General features: G+C 35.8%; 2 protein-coding genes across 4 annotated transcripts in view; both read right to left on the bottom strand.

Annotated features, from left to right (window-relative positions):
* PHKA1 (phosphorylase kinase regulatory subunit alpha 1) overlaps nt 1-18,129 on the bottom strand; it is a 131,974-nt gene that overhangs the window by 31,894 nt on the left and 81,951 nt on the right. For all 3 annotated transcript variants that reach the window (XM_060086309.1, XM_060086310.1, XM_060086311.1), the window contains 4 exons: nt 12,969-13,078; nt 11,768-11,912; nt 3,415-3,493; nt 1,056-1,222 (listed from right to left, as the gene is read on the bottom strand). In XM_060086309.1, the coding sequence (XP_059942292.1) occupies nt 1,056-1,222; nt 3,415-3,493; nt 11,768-11,912; nt 12,969-13,078 (501 nt within the window). The remainder of the gene's footprint in view (nt 1-1,055; nt 1,223-3,414; nt 3,494-11,767; nt 11,913-12,968; nt 13,079-18,129) is intronic.
* LOC132482262 (large ribosomal subunit protein eL31-like) lies at nt 4,430-4,804 on the bottom strand. Its single transcript, XM_060087431.1, has one exon. It carries the CDS (start codon nt 4,802-4,804, stop codon nt 4,430-4,432), a length of 375 nt encoding a protein of 124 aa, XP_059943414.1.

The raw sequence follows: 18,129 nt of genomic DNA, 5'->3' as shown, positions 1-18,129 counted from the left end.
ATTTAATGTACTCATCAAACAAAGAAATTCACACTATTTTAGATCTTATAAAAACAGAGTGAATTAAATGGTACTTAGGTGAGTAAATGCTGAGCCCAAATGAGAAAACAGTCCTTCTGACTGCTAGTGTTTTGGTTTATTGTATATGAGATTATGCTTGCTAGCTCACTGAGGAAAGCTAATTTATTTATTTTTCTTCTCTCCAACACACCACTCTTAAGATAAAGAAATTGGCTGCCTTAAGATATAGGCTAACAGTCAGAAAACCAGACAGTGAAAGCAGACAAACCATGTTTTACATAACTAGAACAACAATTCACTCCCACTGGCCCTTCTCTCTGTGGGATTCAAATAATGTAATGTTTGCCTTGCCTAGGTCAGCATTTTAACACTTTAGGGTTTTTCTCAGGCCCCCACGATGCTTTCTCACTATATCATCTTTGTATTCGTAGAAACCAATTAGATTTTGTTCTGCGTTATTTGTCTAGTTGTAACATGAAAGCAATAGGCGTACCAAATCGGCTTTTTCAAACTACGCAGACCTCCCCAGAGATTCTGATGTACCCCTATAATATTCTATATAAAAGAACTATATAAAATTAGAATATATAGAATGTACTAGAATATAAAATTATAGATTATATAATATTCTATATAAAAGAACTCTGATGGAATTTTATACTTTTTATGCTTTTTAATGTCAAAAAGCAGTACGTAAATGTCTAGTTTTCCTACTACATACTTGATCAAATATCTCTCACTCAACATTGCTTCCTCCCAGTTTTAAAGTACCAGTCATTTTATGTACCTGGGAGAGAAATCTCCCCTAACCTTAGTAAGGGATAGTCCAACTCTATACTCCAGAATCACCACAGGGATATTAGACCAGAAACCAAAGGTAAGTAGAAGAATGAAAAGTGAAGCCAAACAAAAGCAGAAATCTAGGTGTATTAAATAGGAGTGAGACTGCTGGCAGGAGAAATATTAAGGAGGATGCTCAACAATACTTTGTATTCTTGTCCAGCAAGGCCAGTGCATTTATGAAGCCTCCTTACCATTACTGGTTGAACCATAGCCATTCATCCAGTCACCAGATTCCAGCTCATTATCATAGTCATCATAATCTTCACCATACAATTTACCCTCGGGTCCAGGTTCCATAAAGCTCAAATGTGTGCAGCAAGATGTTGTCAAAAACTCTGACAGTTTACCTGTTTGAATCCTGACAATTAAGAGGGTAAATAGAAAACAGAAAATCAGAGGAAATCATTTTCAAAACAACACAGTTTAGCGATAAAAAGGATACCTAGAATGTTCTGTTGGGGGATTACTAACGTTTATACATTAGTACAAATTTTGTAAAAGTGAAAATTTACACCACTCCTAGACATAGTGTAGTATAGGTTAGGGTACTATGTTAATAAAGACTACAATTATGGGTTCACAATCCACCAGCAGATCAGTTTTGATCTCTTTCATTGCCACATACTACATTGCTAACTATGCCAAATATCTGGCAAAAACTTCCATTGGCTGCAAGAGAAGCTAGGACAGAATGAAGATAAATCACCACAAATCTGTCGTATCATTTCAAAAAATACTCAAAAAGACCATTTTGTAAAGAAAAAAACGGTATCTGACAATTTAAAGAATTATAGTAGATTGTAAGCCATATCTCCCCCTACTTATAAAGCCAATTGCAAAACCAAACCCAAAGGGAAAGTCAATAGTACTGATTTGATAAAGAAGTCAGTTTGAGGGGGCTCCCAATGGCCAGATTTTTTTTTTTTACATCTTTATTGGAATATAATTGCTTTACAACGGTGTGTTAGTTTCTGCTTTATAATAAAGTGAATCAGTTATACATATACATATGTTCCCATATCTCTTCCCTCTTGTGTCTCCCTCCCTCCCACTCTCCCTATCCCACCCCTCTAGGTGGTCACAAAGCACTGAGCTGATCTCCCTGTGCTATGCGGCTGCTTCCCACTAGCTATCTATTTTACGTTTGGTAGTGTATATATGTCCATGCCAGATCTTGAATAATATGTACACTGAAATAGACAATGGAATGAAGCATGACATAAAAATAAAATAAGAATCTATGACTCTATGCTGGCAATAAAACTACAAAATTAAAGGGGGTAAGGGAGAGCTTCTTTTTTTTTAACAGGATTCCAACTAATACATGTACAAAGAATGATAGAAACACAGAATCATGATTTTACAACCCCATTTAGTAATAACTGATTGATCCATGGAAGCTAAAGCCATTTGGTCAAAGACTGTTGGAGAAAGGATAATGGAATCTAGACACAAATGGAGGATTATGAAGAATATGGAGAGAAGTGCTCTCCCCATGGAAGGGCTGGCAAGCAATAGACATGTCCATTGTGAGGTCACCAATGAGTAAACTCAGACAGGGGAAAGTGACTCAGAAGATAACATTTTAAACAAACTGAGAGACATTCTGCAAAATAACTGACCTTCTTTCTTTAAAATTGTAATGAAAATTGTAATGAAATATTAACAAACGGCTGGGGAATTGCTCTAGATTAAAAGATATCAAGGAGATATAATAACTAAAAGCCAACGAGTGATCTTTCATTGGAGCTGGAGTGGGAAAAAAGCTATGGGAAAACATTATTGAGACAACTGGGTAATTTTGAATATGGACTCTGTATTAGATAATAGTATCATATCAATATTAACTTTTCTGAGTGTGCTGATTATATTGTAGTCATGTATGAGAATGCCCTCTTTCTCAGAAGACAGAAACTGAAGTATTTAGGGTTGAAGAGTCATGATATCTCTGACTAACTCTCACACACTTTAGCGAAAAAAGTGTGTGTGCCTGTGTGTGTGTGTGTGCATGTGTGCATGTGCACATACGTATGTGTGAGAGAGGGAGAAGGGTAGGGAACAAGAGAGGAAGGGAGGGAGGAGAGGAAGGAAGGGGGGAGAGAGAGAACACACAAGTGGTACAGATGTTAACAACAGGTGAGTCTTGAGGGAGGGTATATGGTATTCAATAAGATTCTTGCATATTTGTGTCTACTTAAAATTTTTCAAAATAAAAACTTAGGGAAAAAAGAAAAGCAGTGAGAATTGAATAGTCCAGTAACCTCCTTTCCTCCCTCCTTCCCTCCCTCCCTTCCATTCTTCCTTCCTTCCAGGGTAAGTTTCCTGATCCACTGAATTTATGGGGTGTAGGCAAAGAACAGGGTGGGAAAAAATTCCAACCCTTCTCTTTAACATTAAATTCCTTGATTCAATCTATCAAACACCAGCTCCTGGAATAGGATGGGTATATGTTGCTAAAGATACAGAGAAAGGCATCACAAATCTACCATTACTATACCCAGCATCCAAATTTCACTTCATTTCACTACTGAGTGGATAGAGGTCACTTACCTTGCCCCACCAAAATAGCCATCCTGCATTTTTCGGAGTGCTGCCAGGATACTTGAATTCAAGCTGGTTCCATCTTCATCTTAAAATGAAGAGAATTTTAAAACAATCTTTGTGGTTTTAACTTTGAAATAAGGGGAATCTTTCAATTATTTTAAACCAATTTTCTGGTGGTGATGGTACAAATGAGACAGTCCTCGTTGACCACCCTGTATTTCAACACTTCATCTGAGAGCCAATGACGCTGTGCAGAATGGGAAATGGTAAGGGATGATGACCAAGAGTGGAGAGTTCCTCACAGACAGTAGCTTATTTATTGTAAGTACTTAGCACATTGCTTGATTGCAGAACACAGAATGATTACTGAATGCTGACAATAATAACAACAGCAACCATCTGCTGAATGTTATGTGCCAAGTACTGTGCTGAACATTTTATACATGATCTCATCCAATGAGCTTTGGTTTACATGTGTGTATGTGGGTAGGCATAAAAAATATTTAGAAGGCTAACAATTATCCAACTTTATGTGAAGGGGATCATACTACACATACTCTTTTGTGATCCACTTTTTCTAACTAATTCTTTGCAAAAGCTAAAAATGATTCCATAACAGATATTTAGACTGTTGTATTATAAGCAACACTGTGATGCAATTTTTCTATTATTTCCTTAGGATAAATTCTTACAAGTAGAACTGTTAGAACAAAGGGAACACTTACTAAAAACTTTATAGACTGCCAAACTGCACACTAAAAAGTTGTGCCACTATGTCTACCATCAGTATAGAAAGTGATTGTTTCCTCACATCTTTAACAACAATGGTATTAATAAATCTTTTTAATCTTTGTTTATCTGATACGTTAAAAAATACATTGTTTTAATTTTAGTACTAGTAAGATTGAGCATGTTTTCATGTATAGACTGGCTATTTGTATTTCTTTTATGAACTGCCTGTTCATGTTCTTTTCCCATTTTTTTTTTTTTTTGGTGGTTCGAAAACTTTGACAGTCAACCGTTAGTTCTCATCCACATTAACTGTCTGTAGATTTTTGAAAGTGGTGACAGGTACGTAGGTAACCAATGTATAGAGCTTGTTTGGTGAATCTTCATCTTCATTATGTTTTCTGGACAACCGCACATGGACACGGTATGGGATATTCCTTATTCCTTTGGCCCAGACAGCTTTGTTGAGCTCAGTGTCAATGTATACATCTGGAGTTCCCACCTCCTTCATGGCAAATTTCCAGATTTCTTTGAGTGCCCGAGGGACATGCTTCTTGAAACCCACTCCATGGATGCGCTGGTGAATGATGATAGTGTATTCTCTGGTCACCACCTCGGTGATGGCGGACTGGCCCTTCTTCTCGCCACCCTTCTTTGCAGGAGCCATTCTGTCAGGCTTGGGTTGGAAAGCTCTTTTCCCATGTTTTTAATAAATAATCTTTTTTTTTCAATTGACTTTCAAGGCCTCTTTATGTTTTGTGACTATTACTCTTTTCTCTATCATATGTATGGCAAATATTTTATCTACTTTATTATTTGTCTTTCAGCCTCAACCACACTTCATTTTTGTATAAAATATTTAATTAGAAACAGATTAATTTAGATTTTCATGTTTTAAAATCTGTCAAGTTTTCCTTTCTGTGTCTTGCAAAGTACAGCTTTCTTCAGCCCAAGATCACAAAAACATTCTCCCATACTTTCTTCTAATACTTTTATAGTTTTTCTTATTGCTTAGCTGTTTAATCTATTTAGAATTTAATTTTGCATAAAATGTAAAGTAGCAGGCCTAAATGAATGATTTTCACAAATGTATTTATTTATATTCTTTTGCTGCTATTTGGATTGCTGTCTTTATCATTATTGTAATTCCAATGGATCTATCTTCTCTTGTTTTTAGTTTTTAAAAAATCTGGTTATTCTTGTACATTTTCTCTTCCATATGTAATTTAGATTCAGCTTGTTCATAAAAATTTGTCTTTATTTTGATTTGGAATTCACTGCATTGATAGATTAATTTAATAAGAATGAACATCTTCTCAATATTAACTATTTCCATCAAGCAACATGATATGTCTCTCTAGTAATTAAAATCTTCTTTTATGATTTTTATTAGCTTTACAATTTTTACATAATTTTATGCATATTTCTTATTAAGCTTTTTCTTTTTTAAAATTAATTTTTATTGGAGTATAGTTGCTTTGCAATGTTGTATTAGTTTCTGCTGTACAGCAAAATGAATCAGTTTTACGTACACAAATACCCTCTCTTTGTCAGATTTCCTTCCCATTTAGGTCACCACAGAGCACTGAATAGTTTCCCTGTGCTATACAGTAGGTTCTCATTAGTTTTTTTTTTTTTTTTTTTTTTTGCGGTACGTGGGCCTTTCACTGTTGCGGCCTCTCCCTTTGTGGAGCACAGGCTCTGGACGCACAGGCTCAGCGGCCATGGCTCGCGGGCCCAGCCGCTCCGCGGCATGTGGGATCTTCCCGGACCGGGGCACGAACCCGTGTCCCCTGCATCGGCAGGCGGATTCTCAACCACTGAGCCACCAGGGAAGCCCTAGTTATCTATTTTATACATAGTAGTGTATATATGTCAATCTCAATCTCCCAATTCATCCCACCCCCTTGGTATTCATAAGTCTGTTCTCTATATGTGTCTCTATTTCTTAAGTTTATTCTTATATTATTTACTTTTCTAGAAATTTGTCAACTTTATCTAGATTTATAAAATTGTATTTGGTACTCTTTTATAATTTGTAAAGACTCCTCCATTTCTGTTGCTATATCCCCTTCCTCATTCTTAACATTATTTTTATTATCTATGTTTTCTTTCTTTATTCTGAAGCCTATTTTACCAGATATTAATATGGCCACTTCTGATCTTTAAAATTAATTTTACATGGCATATTTTTTCCATTATTTTATTCTCGTCTACCTATATTGTTACATATGAAGTGAATCTCATGGAGTCAGCATATATGTGGGTCATTTTTAAATCTACTCGGCCAATCTCAGTCTTTTAATTGGTGTATTTAGGCTATTTACAGTTAATGTAATTATTAATATATTAGAAATGAGTTTGCCATTTTACTTATTGTTTTGTTTGTTCCTCTGTTCTTCTATTTTTTCTTCCTGCTTTCTGAAACACAAGAATTCCATTTTGATTTATCTATAGTGTTTTTTACTTTATCTCCTTGTATAGACTTCTTAGTGGTTACCCTAGGTATTACATGATATATACAAACATGCATTATACATATATCACTGTCTGTTAGTGTCAATATTTCACGAGTTTAAACTGATGTGTAAAAACCTTATTTCCTTTTTTTACATCGTTATTGGAGTATAATTGCTTTACAATGTTTATGCTTGAAAAAAAACTTATTTCCTTTTCAGTCCCTTACCTCCCCCAATATATAACTGCATTAAAGATCTCCTCTACATACTTTGAGAACCACATCAGACAGTGTTATGATTTTTGCTTCAAACGTCAAACATAATTTAGAAAACTGAAGTGGAGAAAGTCTATTGTACCTGTATTCTTACTCTTTCAACTGTTGTTTTTCTTGCTTGATGTTCCAACATTCCATCTTGCATTATTTCCTTTTTATTTCAAGAACTTCCTTTAAGCTATTCTTTTAGAGCAGATCTCCTTCAGACAAATTCATTTAGTTTTGCTTCACCTGAGAATGTCTTTTTCCCCTTTATTCTTCAAGTACATTTTAACTGGATACAGAATTCTTAGTTTATTAATTCTCTTCTTTAAGCACTTGAAAAATATTATGCCACTTCCCTCTGTTCTCCAGGGTTTTTGATAAGATCTGCTGTCATTCTAGTTGTTTTCCCACATAGACAATGTATCATTTCTCTTACTGCTTTCAGGATTTTTTCTTTTTCTTTAATTTTCAGGAGTTTGATCATTATGTTTTGGCATGAATTTCTTTGGGTTTTTCCTGTTTGGAAACTTCTCAGCTTTTTGAATCTGTAGGTTTATGCCTTTTGCCATTTTTTTCAGCCATAATTAGTTGGAATACTTTCTTCAGCCCTATATTCTTTTTCCTCTCCTTCTGGGACTGATAACATGAATGCTAGATGTTTTATTAGTCCCATAGGTCTCTGAGGCTCTGTTCATATTTTTCAGTCTGTTTTTACTCTTGTTCACTTCTATAGTTCTATCTTCAAGTTTAGTCTATTTTCTTCTGCTACTGAGCCTATCTAGTAAGTTTTTCATTTCAGTTATTATAGTTTTCAATTCTAAAACTTTCATTTGGTTCTCCATCTCTTCAATTTCTTTGCCGAGACTTCCTTCTTTAAAGTTTAAAGTGTGGTTGTAATTGCTTGGTAAAGTATTTTTATGATGACTGCCTTAAAATCTTTGTTGTAATTCCAACATCTTTGTCATCCTGGTATTGGTATATGTTGATCATCTTTTCTCATTGAAGTTGAGATTTTCCTGGGCATTGGTATGAATGATTTTCTATTGTATTCTGGAAATTTGGGGTATCATCTTACAAGACTGTGGATCTTATTGAATCTTCTGATTCAACAAGTCTCCTCTGATATTGTGCAGCAGGGAAGGGAGCACTGCCTTGTTACTGCTAGGTGGGTGTGGAAGGAGTTCCTCTACTGTTCAGTAAGGATGAAAGTCTAAGCTCCCCACTAGTTCTTCTCAGACACTATCTGTAAGGAGGGAGGGGGCACCTCTTCACAGCTGTGTGAAGGCAGTAGTTCCCCACACAGCCTCGCTGATAGGGATGGGAATGGGGCTGCAGTTTTTTTCTGTGGTATTTGGGTAGATTAGAACACATTTATTGTCTAGAAGTTTTCTGTCTGGCTAGGCTGTCCCTTTCCTATTCCTTTAGCTAGAGGGAGAAGGTCTTTCCTGGATCTTTTAAAATCTATACCCATTTGTGTTTCTGGGATGATAACTTCTCCAGCACCCAGTCCAGGATACATGAGGCAGAAGGAAAACTCAGGAAATTCACTGTTCTGTCATTTCTTAGGTTCAAAGTCCCTAGCCAGTCTCCCTTCTTTTTTCCAACTTTCAGAGTCTTCTTATGTTTGTATTATAGTAATGTCCAGGGTTTTTAGCTGTACTTAGCAGGAAGAATAGGGAGAAGTGGGTCTATTCCTTTTTGTCTGGAAACAGAACTCTTTTTTTTTTTCAAAAGTGAAAATATTCAAGAATATGAAAATTTCTAAATATGACTTTGGCCAAATCTCTTAAGTTTTGATTAGTAGTGGTATCATTTTTCATTTTAAAACACTATATAATTTTAAATTTGATTTCCTCTTTAATCAAAGAATTATTTGCAAAAATATTAATTCCTTCATGGTCAGGTTTTTAAGATATTATTTTTGTTTTAATTAATTTTATGTGCTATGTCTGGCAATATCAACTATATTATTTCTACTTTTAAAAAATAAACATTCTTTGTGTATTCTGTCTTTCTGGGTATACTTTCACATACACCCATAAACACAAAAATCAAGTCTGTTAATCCTCTATATCTTTAATTATTTTGTATAATGGATCTGTGACATTATGATAGAGGTATGTTATAGTTTCCCACTATGACTGTACAATGGATTTATCATATTGTCCTTAAGTTTTCCTAAATATCTGCTTCATGCATTTCACTGATATTCTTCAGTAGATAAAAATTTATAAATGTTCCACCGTCTTCATGTACTATAACTCTTATCAATATAAAATATCCTTTATATCCCATTTACTGATTTGTGCCTTGAATTCTATTTGCTATTTTTGATATTAATATTGCCATAACTGCTTTCTTTTTGTTAGCATTTACATGATATATCTTTATGTCTTCCTTTATTTTCTGTTTTTCCATACAATTTTATTTTAGGGATAGCTTTTGTAAGTAGCATCTAGCTAGATTTTGCTTTTACCTATCCTAGGAATCTGTATTTAATATGAGAATTTAACTAATTCACATTTTAATGTGATCACTAATATGTTCATTCTCATTTCACCAGCACAATGTTTTCCCTGACAAAAATACACAGCTATTAGTAATGTACATTTTGGAGACTGACAGACCTGGTTTGAGGCCTGATTCTGTTGCTTACTAGCTTTGTGACTACACAATGAGTCACCTTCTTCATCTATAAAATGGGGGCTATTAATAGTACCTACCTGAATAGGGTTGTTGTAGAGATGTCAAAATAATGCACTGAAAGCACTTAGCTCAGTGCATGGCACAGAGAAAGTGCTCAATAAACATTGCAGTTATTATTGCTATTGATACTTCTGTTTTTTGTTGTGTGACCATGTACCAAGTATCAAAACTTTGTGACTTAAATCTAGATCTTAATTTTATTCTTCTTCCCAAGCTATGGTTGTATATCTCATCCCAACTATTAGGCATTTCAATTTTGAAACCTCTTTGTCACTACAAACTCAACATGTCCCTTTATAACTGGCATCTTCCTTTATAATTTCTCTGCTTTTATCAATGGCAGCATTATATACCTAGTCTCTCTAAATGTTGGCATTGTCTTGATTCATATCTCATATCTAGTCAGCCAACACCTGACTTGCAGGTGGTGTTTAAAATGACTCTGTATCCTTCTTTCCCACTCAATTTTTACTATCATCAATCCAGTGTATCTTCTCATCACCTCATACTTGGATTAGTTTCCTTGATATCAGATTCGTCTAACTACAGTGTATACTGTCACTAAGTCAATATTCCCTAAATATCACTTTCATCATATCACTCCTTGCTCAAAAACTTTTAATAGCTTCAGACTTCTGAGACAATTTGTTTTAAATTTCTCTGCTTATTTTCAAGGTCTTCATAATCTGACCCTATTTTACTAATCCAATTTTGTTGATAATTATATTCCAACATGAAAGGTCCACTCTATTCAGCTTGGCCTCTTCACTGTCCACTCACAAGTCAAGGGCATCCCTGCCCTCCAGGTTTCACCCATGGTATTTTTTCCCTCACCTAAAGTACCTTTCCTTCTTCTCTCCTCGCATATGAATACTACACATCCCAAAAAGCCTGGATAAGTCCCACCTAGTCAAGAAATTTTCCTTGACAACTTGATCACTGTCATTGTAAAATACTAATCTAATGGTTTTGTACTTCTTTATATACTGTCTTGAATTGTTTTCTATTAATTTTGTGAATTAGCTTTGTTTCTCCAATTAGACTTTTTATACTTTCCTTAATCCTTTATACTTTCTAAAGGCAGTTCTGGGAACACAGTAGTTATTAAATGGGCACTTGTTAATTGTTTTAAAGAAGAGGGCTTCCCTGGTGGCGCAGTGGTTGAGAGTCCACCTGCCGATGCAGGGGACATGGGTTCGTGCCCCGGTCTGGGAAGATCCCACATGCCGCGGAGCGGCTGGGCCTGTGAGCCATGGCCGCGGAGCCTGTGCGTCCGGAGCCTGTGCTCCACAACGGGAGAGGCCACAACAGTGAGAGGCCCGTGTACCGCAAAAATAAATAAATAAATAATAAATAAATAAATAAATAAAGAAGAAAGACAAAAAGAAGAAAGACTACCCTACTTCCTCAACTCCTGTGCTTTTGAAGCACTTTAGAGATGTGACCAAAATCCCTAACAGTCTGTCTGGACTTTGAATGATTTATGACAAAGGATTCTTCTCTAATGAAAAGGAATCCTATGTACTTTGGTAGTACAAACAGGCCTTTGGAAGCAACAGCAGAGATACAGAAAGGAAGCAGTGCTTCAGTATTGGCTCTAGTCCTCCAGGAATTGAAAGAACAATAAAGCCTTTCACTCAGTTTAAAGTAAGCAATGTCAGGAAGTCCAGCTAATAAAGGAAAGATAAACTGAAAGGCTTTTTACTTTTCCCTGCTAGATTTTATTGCTTCAGTTAGGCAAGCCTTGCAAAGAGAAGTCTAGGAACTTATCTATAAAATCTCGATGCTCCACTGGAGTAAGACAGATGCAGAATATAGTATTACTGTCTTTAAAATGAATCATATTAATAAAGTTTCTGTAAATTGGCCTAGAAACCAATTATCTGAAGTAGCCCCAAACAAGTTATTCTATTACATCTCTTGAATTATAGCTCTCAAACCACCTGAAATATTCTTGTGTATTGGTTTATTTGTTACATATTTATTCTAAAACATAAGCTCCGTGAGAGTAGAAACCTCATCTGCCATATTCACCCCATGTATGCCCAGTGCTTTGAAAAGTGCCTTGCACAAAACAAGAGCTTAAAAAAACTGCTGAAAGAATAAATGACAAAAAGTAGCTTTCCAGTGGCTCTATGATTTTGAAGGGCTAACCACATGACTTATTTCAAAAATACATTCGTTCCTTGCCTCATACATCCTTACCAAGCATGCTGTGTGAGATGGGGAAGGTGATGGTGGGCTGGCCTGTCATTCTCCAGCGGCTACAGAGATAGGAGAGATCTGTTCTAAGCATTTCCACTATGATGTTGTTGTCCAGAGCCAGGTAGAACTGTTGCTGGTCTATAAACTGAGAAAAAGGAAAATAACAGTTCAGAATAATTTACCCTTACAACTATCAAATAATATTTCAAAGTGCTCACATATACACAAGGGTATATAAGATATCACAGGGGCAACAATACCTCCAAATTTAATGCCTAATTCTTCCCAAAGTATCTGGTGGCTTACTGGTACATATAGTAGTTCTGGACATTTTTAGTGTGTTATAGTTTACAAAGTGTTTTCAAGTACATGATTTTATTTAATTCTAACAACCCAGTGAGGGCTTTTCTCCTTTTTAATGGATAAAAAAATAAGGACAAGAGACACTGAGTAGATTAGCAAAGTTATATGACTAGCAAATGGTAAAATCAGAGATAGAATCTATGGCCCATTATTCTTTCATCTATACCTCAGTTGCACTATTTCAGATGTAAGATGACAAAAGAAAGCTTAAGCTTTCTTTCCAGAAAATAGTTTATCCTCCTATACACACGTATAATAAGGCTTGCTATTATAATATGGGTAATAAACATCAGGCTAATAAACAGTGTATAATCATGGCTAAAACAGTACTGACATTTTTGTTTAGAAGAGGATATCAGACATTTCTAGGCATGTAAAAAGGGCCCTTCCCCAAAACAAATAGAACACTTAATTCAGTAGCTGAATAAAAAAGACAATATTTTGTTTATAAAGGATACAGTATTATGTTTAATCTTTAATAAAGAGTACTTTTAAAAGTACTCCAACATTTATAAAATCCTTAATCACTGTTTCTGCAACACCCAGGACTACACTTGGTAGCCAATGTCACTTGGCATAGCTCTGTGCTTCAAGATCAATTCAGTCCAACCCAACAAAGATTGGGCTGGCCAAAAAGTTCATTCAGGATTTTCCATAACATCTTATGGAAAAAACCCAAACGAACTTTTTGGCCAACCCTATTTACTGAGCAACTTAATATATACAAGGTCCCGTGAAACTCTGACACTTGTCTCAACGCCACTAAGTGCTTTATTTCTATAGTGTTTCTCTTTTACTTCCATTCATCTCAATGCACATTAAAGCTCAGTCCACCCACCTGTGGAGTGAAGGTAAAGATAGTTTTCCGAATGTCATAGAGTTTTGAAGTTCCAAGGACTCCCATGTGTCTGTAGGGTCTTCCACTGAGTTTCATTCTGCTGTTGCATCCTGATATAGAATTGAGAAATGGTCAAGGTATTTTTGCAAATCCTATCAGCAAATATTTTTGTAATAGTTTACACTTCTTCACTGAACAAACTAAACTCTGTCTCAAAATTAGTGTACATGTCATATACAGGGCCATACTAAGCACTGTGGGGACTTCCAAGAGAAAGACTAGGCAGTTATCTCTGTACTTAAAGAAATGTATGCTCTTATAAAGAAGCTAAATCATCTAGATGCATATAAAAGTTAAGAGTTCTATGAATGACAGAATGTTCTTATCAATATTCATAAGCAAATTCACTGAATTTTCTTAAAGCCCATGAAAATTGCAAAAGCTATTCTTTTTTTTCTCTATGTTTCTATTGTCTCATTTATTTTGGTACCAATAAGATATTCTGACACAATTTTTTAAAGATTTTGTTTTAAATTTTTCTTTCTTTTTTAAAATTTATTTATTTATTATTTACATCTTTATTGGAGTATAACTGCTTTACAATGGTGTGTTACTTTCTGCTTTTACCAAAGTGAATCAGTTATACATATACATATGATCCCATATCTCCTCACTCTTGGGTCTCCCTCCTTCCCACCCTCCTGATACCACCCATCCAGGCGGTCACAAGGCACCGAGCTGATCTCCCTGGGCTATGCAGCTGCTTCCCACTAGCTATCTATTTTACGTTTGGTAGTCTATATATGTCCATACCACTCTCTCACTTTGTCACAGCTTACCCTTACCCTCCCCACATCCTCAAGTCCATTCTCTAGTAGGTCTGTGTCTTTATTCCCATCTTACCCCTAGGTTCTTCATGACATTTTTTCCCTTAAATTCCATATATATGTGCTAGCATACGGAATTTGTCTTTCTCTTTCTGACTTACTTCACTCTGTATGACAGACTCTAGGTCCATCCACCTCACTACAAATAACTCAAATTCGTTTTTTATATGGCTGAGTAATATTCCATTGTATATATGTACCACATCTTCTTTATCCATTCATCCGATGATGGACACTTAGGTTGTTTCCATCTCCTGGCTATTGTAAACAGAGCTGCAATGAACATTTTGGTACATGACTCTCTCTGAATTATGGTTTTCAAAGGGCATATGCCCAGTAGTGGGATTCCTGGGTCATATGGTAGTTCTATTTGTAGTGTTTTAAGGAACTGACATACTGTTCTCCATAGTGGCTGTACCAATTCACATTCCCACCAGCAGTGTAAGAGTGTTCCCTTTTCTCCACACCCTCTCCAGCATTTATTGTTTCTAGATTTTTTGATGATGGCCATTCTGATCGGTGTGAGATGATATCTCATTGTAGCTTTGATTTGCATTTCTATACTGATTAATGATGTTCAGCATCCTTTCATGTGTCTGTTGGCAATCTGTATATCTTCTTTGGAGAAATGTCTATTTAGGTCTTCTGCCCATTTTTGGATTAGGTTGTTTGTTTTTTTGATATAGAGCTGCATGAGCTGCTTGTAAATTTTGAAGATTAATCCTTTGTCAGTTGCTTCATTTGCAAATATTTTCTCCCATTCTGAGGGTTGTCTTTTCATATTGTTTATGGTTCCCTTTGCTGTTCAAAAGCTTTTAAGTTTTATTAGGTCCCATTTGTTTACTTTTGTTTTTATTTCCATTTTTCTAGGAGCTGGGTCAAAAAGGATCTTGCTGTGATTTACGTCATAGAGGGTTCTGCCTATGTTTTCCTCTGAGAGTTTGATAGTTTCTGGCCTTACATTTAGGTCTTTAATCCATTTTGAGCTTATTTTTGTGTATGGTGTTAGGGAGTGTTCTAATCTCATACTTTTACATGTACCTGCCTAGTTTTCCCAACACCACTTACTCAAGAGGCTGTTCTTTCTCCACTATACATTCCTGCATTCTTTATCAAAGATAAGGTGACCATATGTGCGTGGGTTTATCTCTGGACTTTCTATCCTGTTCTATTGATCTATATTTCTATTTTTGTGCCAGTACCATACTGTCTTGATTACTGTAGCTTTGTTGTATAGTCTGAAGTCAGGGAGCCTAATTCCTCCAGATCCGATTTTCATTCTCAAGATTGCTTTGGCTATTCGGGGTCTTTTGTGTTTCCAAACAAATTGTGAAATTTTTTGTTCTACTTCTGTGAAAAATGCCAGTGGTAGTTTGATAGGGATTGCAATGAATCTATAGATTGCTTTGGGTAGTAGAGTTATTTTCACAATGGTGATTCTTCCAATACAAGAACACGGTATATCTCTCCATCTATTTGTATCATCTTTAATTTCTTTCATCAGTATCTTATAATTTTCTGCATACAGGTCTTCTGTCTACTTAGGTAGGTTTATTCCTAGATATATTATTCTTTTTGTTGCAATGGTAAGTGGGTGTGTATCCTTAATTTCACTTTCAGATATTTCATCATTAGTGTATAGGAATGCCAGGGATTTCTGTGCATTAATTTTGTATCCTGCTACTCTACCAAATTCATTGAATAGCTCTAGTAGTTTTCTGGTAGCATCTTTTTTTTCTTCTTTATTAGTTTCTGCTTTATAAGAAAGTGAATCAGTTATACATATACATCTGTTCCCATAACCCTTCCCTCTTGCGTCTACCTTCCTCCCACCCTCCCTACACCACCCCTCCAGGCGGTCACAAAGCACCAAGCTGATCTCCCTGTGCTATGGGGTTGCTTCCCACTAGCTATCTACCATATGCTTGGTAGTGTATATATGTCCATGCCTCTCTCTCACTTTGTCACAGCTTACCCTTCCCCCTCCCCATATCCTCAAGTCCATTCTCAAGTAGGTCTGTGTCTTTATTCCTGTTTTACCTCTAGGCTCTTCATGACATTTTTTCCCTTAAATTCCATATATATGTTAGCATACGGTATTTGTCTTTCTCTTTCTGACTTACTTCACTCTGTATGACAGACTCTAGGTCTATCCACCTCATTACAAATAGCTCAATTTCGTTTCTTTTTATGGCTGAGTAATATTCCATTGTATATATATGCCATATCTTCTTTATCCATTCATCCGATGATGGACACTTAGGTTGTTTCCATCTCTGGGCTATTGTAAATAGAGCTGCAATGAACATTTTGGTACATGTCTCTTTTTGAATTATGGTTTTCTCAGGGTATAGTCCAGTAGTGGGATTGCTGTGTCATATGGTAGTTCTATTTGTAGTTTTTTAAGGAACCTCCATACTGTTCTCCATAGTGGCTGTACCAATTCACATTCCCACCAGCAGTGCAAGAGTGTTCCCTTTTCTCCACACCCTCTCCAGCATTTATTGTTTCTAGATTTTTTGATGAGGGCCATTCTGACTGGTGTGAGATGATATCTCATCGTAGTTTTGATTTGCATTTCTCTAATGATCAGTGATGTTGAGCATTCTTTCATGTGTTTGTTGGCAGTCTGTATATGTTCTTTGGAGAAATGTCCGTTTAGGTATTTTGCCCATTTGTGGATTGGGTTGTTTTCTTGCTATATAGCTACATGAGTTGCTTAAAAATTTTGGAGATTAATCCTCTGTCACTTGCTTCATTTGCAAAATATTTTCTCCCATTCTGAGGGTTGTCTTTTCATCTTGTTTATGGTTTCCTTGGCTGTGCAAAAGCTTTGAAGTTTCATTAGGTCCCATTTGTTTATTTTTGTTTTTATTTCCATTTCTCTAGGACATGGGTCAAAAAGAATCTTGGTGTGATTTATGTCACAGAGTGTTTTGCCTATGTTTTCCTCTAAGAGTTTGATAGTATCTGGCCTTACATTTAGGTCTTTAATCCATTTTGAGCTTATTTTTGTGTATGGTGTTAGGGATTGATCTAATCTCATACTTTTACATATACCTGTCAAGTTTTCCCAGCACCATTTATTGAAGAGGCTGTCCTTTCTCCACTGTACATTCCTGCCTCCTTTGTCAAAGATAAGGTGACCATATGTGCGTGGGTTTATCTCTGGGCTTTCTATCCTGTTCCATTGATCTATCTCTCTGTTTTCGTGCCAGTACCATACTGTCTTGATTACTGTAGCTTTGTAGTATAGTCTGAAGTCAGGATATCTGATTCCTCCAGCTCCGTTTTTCCTTCTCAAGATTGGTTTGGCTATTCGGGGTCTTTTGTGTTTCCAAATTTTGAAATTTTTTGTTCTACTTCTGTGAAAAATGGCAGTGGTAGTTTGATGGGCATTGCATTGAATCTGTAGATTGCTTTGGATAGTAGAGACATTTTCACAATATTGATTCTTCCAATCCAGGAACATGGTATATCTCTCCATCTATTTGTATCAACTTTAATTTCTTTCACCAGTGTCTTATAATCTTCTGCATACAGGCCTTTTGTCTCCTTAGGTAGGTTTATTCCTAGATATTTTATTCTTTTTTTTGCAATGGTAAATGGGTGTTTTTCCTTAATTTCACTTTCAGATATTTCATCATTAGTGTATAGGAATGCCAGGGATTTCTGTGCATCAATTTTGTATCCTGCTACTTTACCAAATTCATTGATTAGCTCTAGTAGTTTTCTGGTAGCATCTTTAGGATTCTCTATGTATAGTATCATGTCACCTGCAAACAGTGACAGCTTTACTTCTTCTTTTCCGATTTGGATTCCTTTTATTTCCTTTTCTTCTCTGATTGCTGTGGCTAAAACTTCCAAAACTATGTTGAATAAGAGTGGTGAGAGTGGGGAACCTTGTCTTGTTCCTGATCTCAGTGGAAATGCTTTCAGCTTTTCACCATTGAGGACGATGTTGGCTGTGGGTTTGTCATATATGGCCTTTATTATGTTGAGGAAAGTTCCCTCTATTCCTACTTTCTGCAGGGTTTTTATCATAAATGGGTGTTGAACTTTGTCGAAAGCTTTCTCTGCATCTATTGAGATTATCATATGGTTTTTCTCCTTCAATTTGTTAATATGGTGTATCATGTTGATTGATTTGCGTATATTGAAGAATCCTTGCGTTCCTGGAATAAACCCCACTTGATCATAGTGTATGATCCTTTTAATGTGCTGTTGGATTCTGTTTGCTAGTATTTTGTTGAGGATTTTTGCATCTATGTTCA

This window comes from Mesoplodon densirostris, chromosome X (genome assembly GCF_025265405.1).
Source record: "Mesoplodon densirostris isolate mMesDen1 chromosome X, mMesDen1 primary haplotype, whole genome shotgun sequence".
NCBI lineage: Eukaryota > Metazoa > Chordata > Mammalia > Artiodactyla > Ziphiidae > Mesoplodon > Mesoplodon densirostris.
The sequence above is the reverse complement of the archived record's forward strand: the minus strand, read 5'-3'. Positions and strand labels throughout refer to the sequence as shown.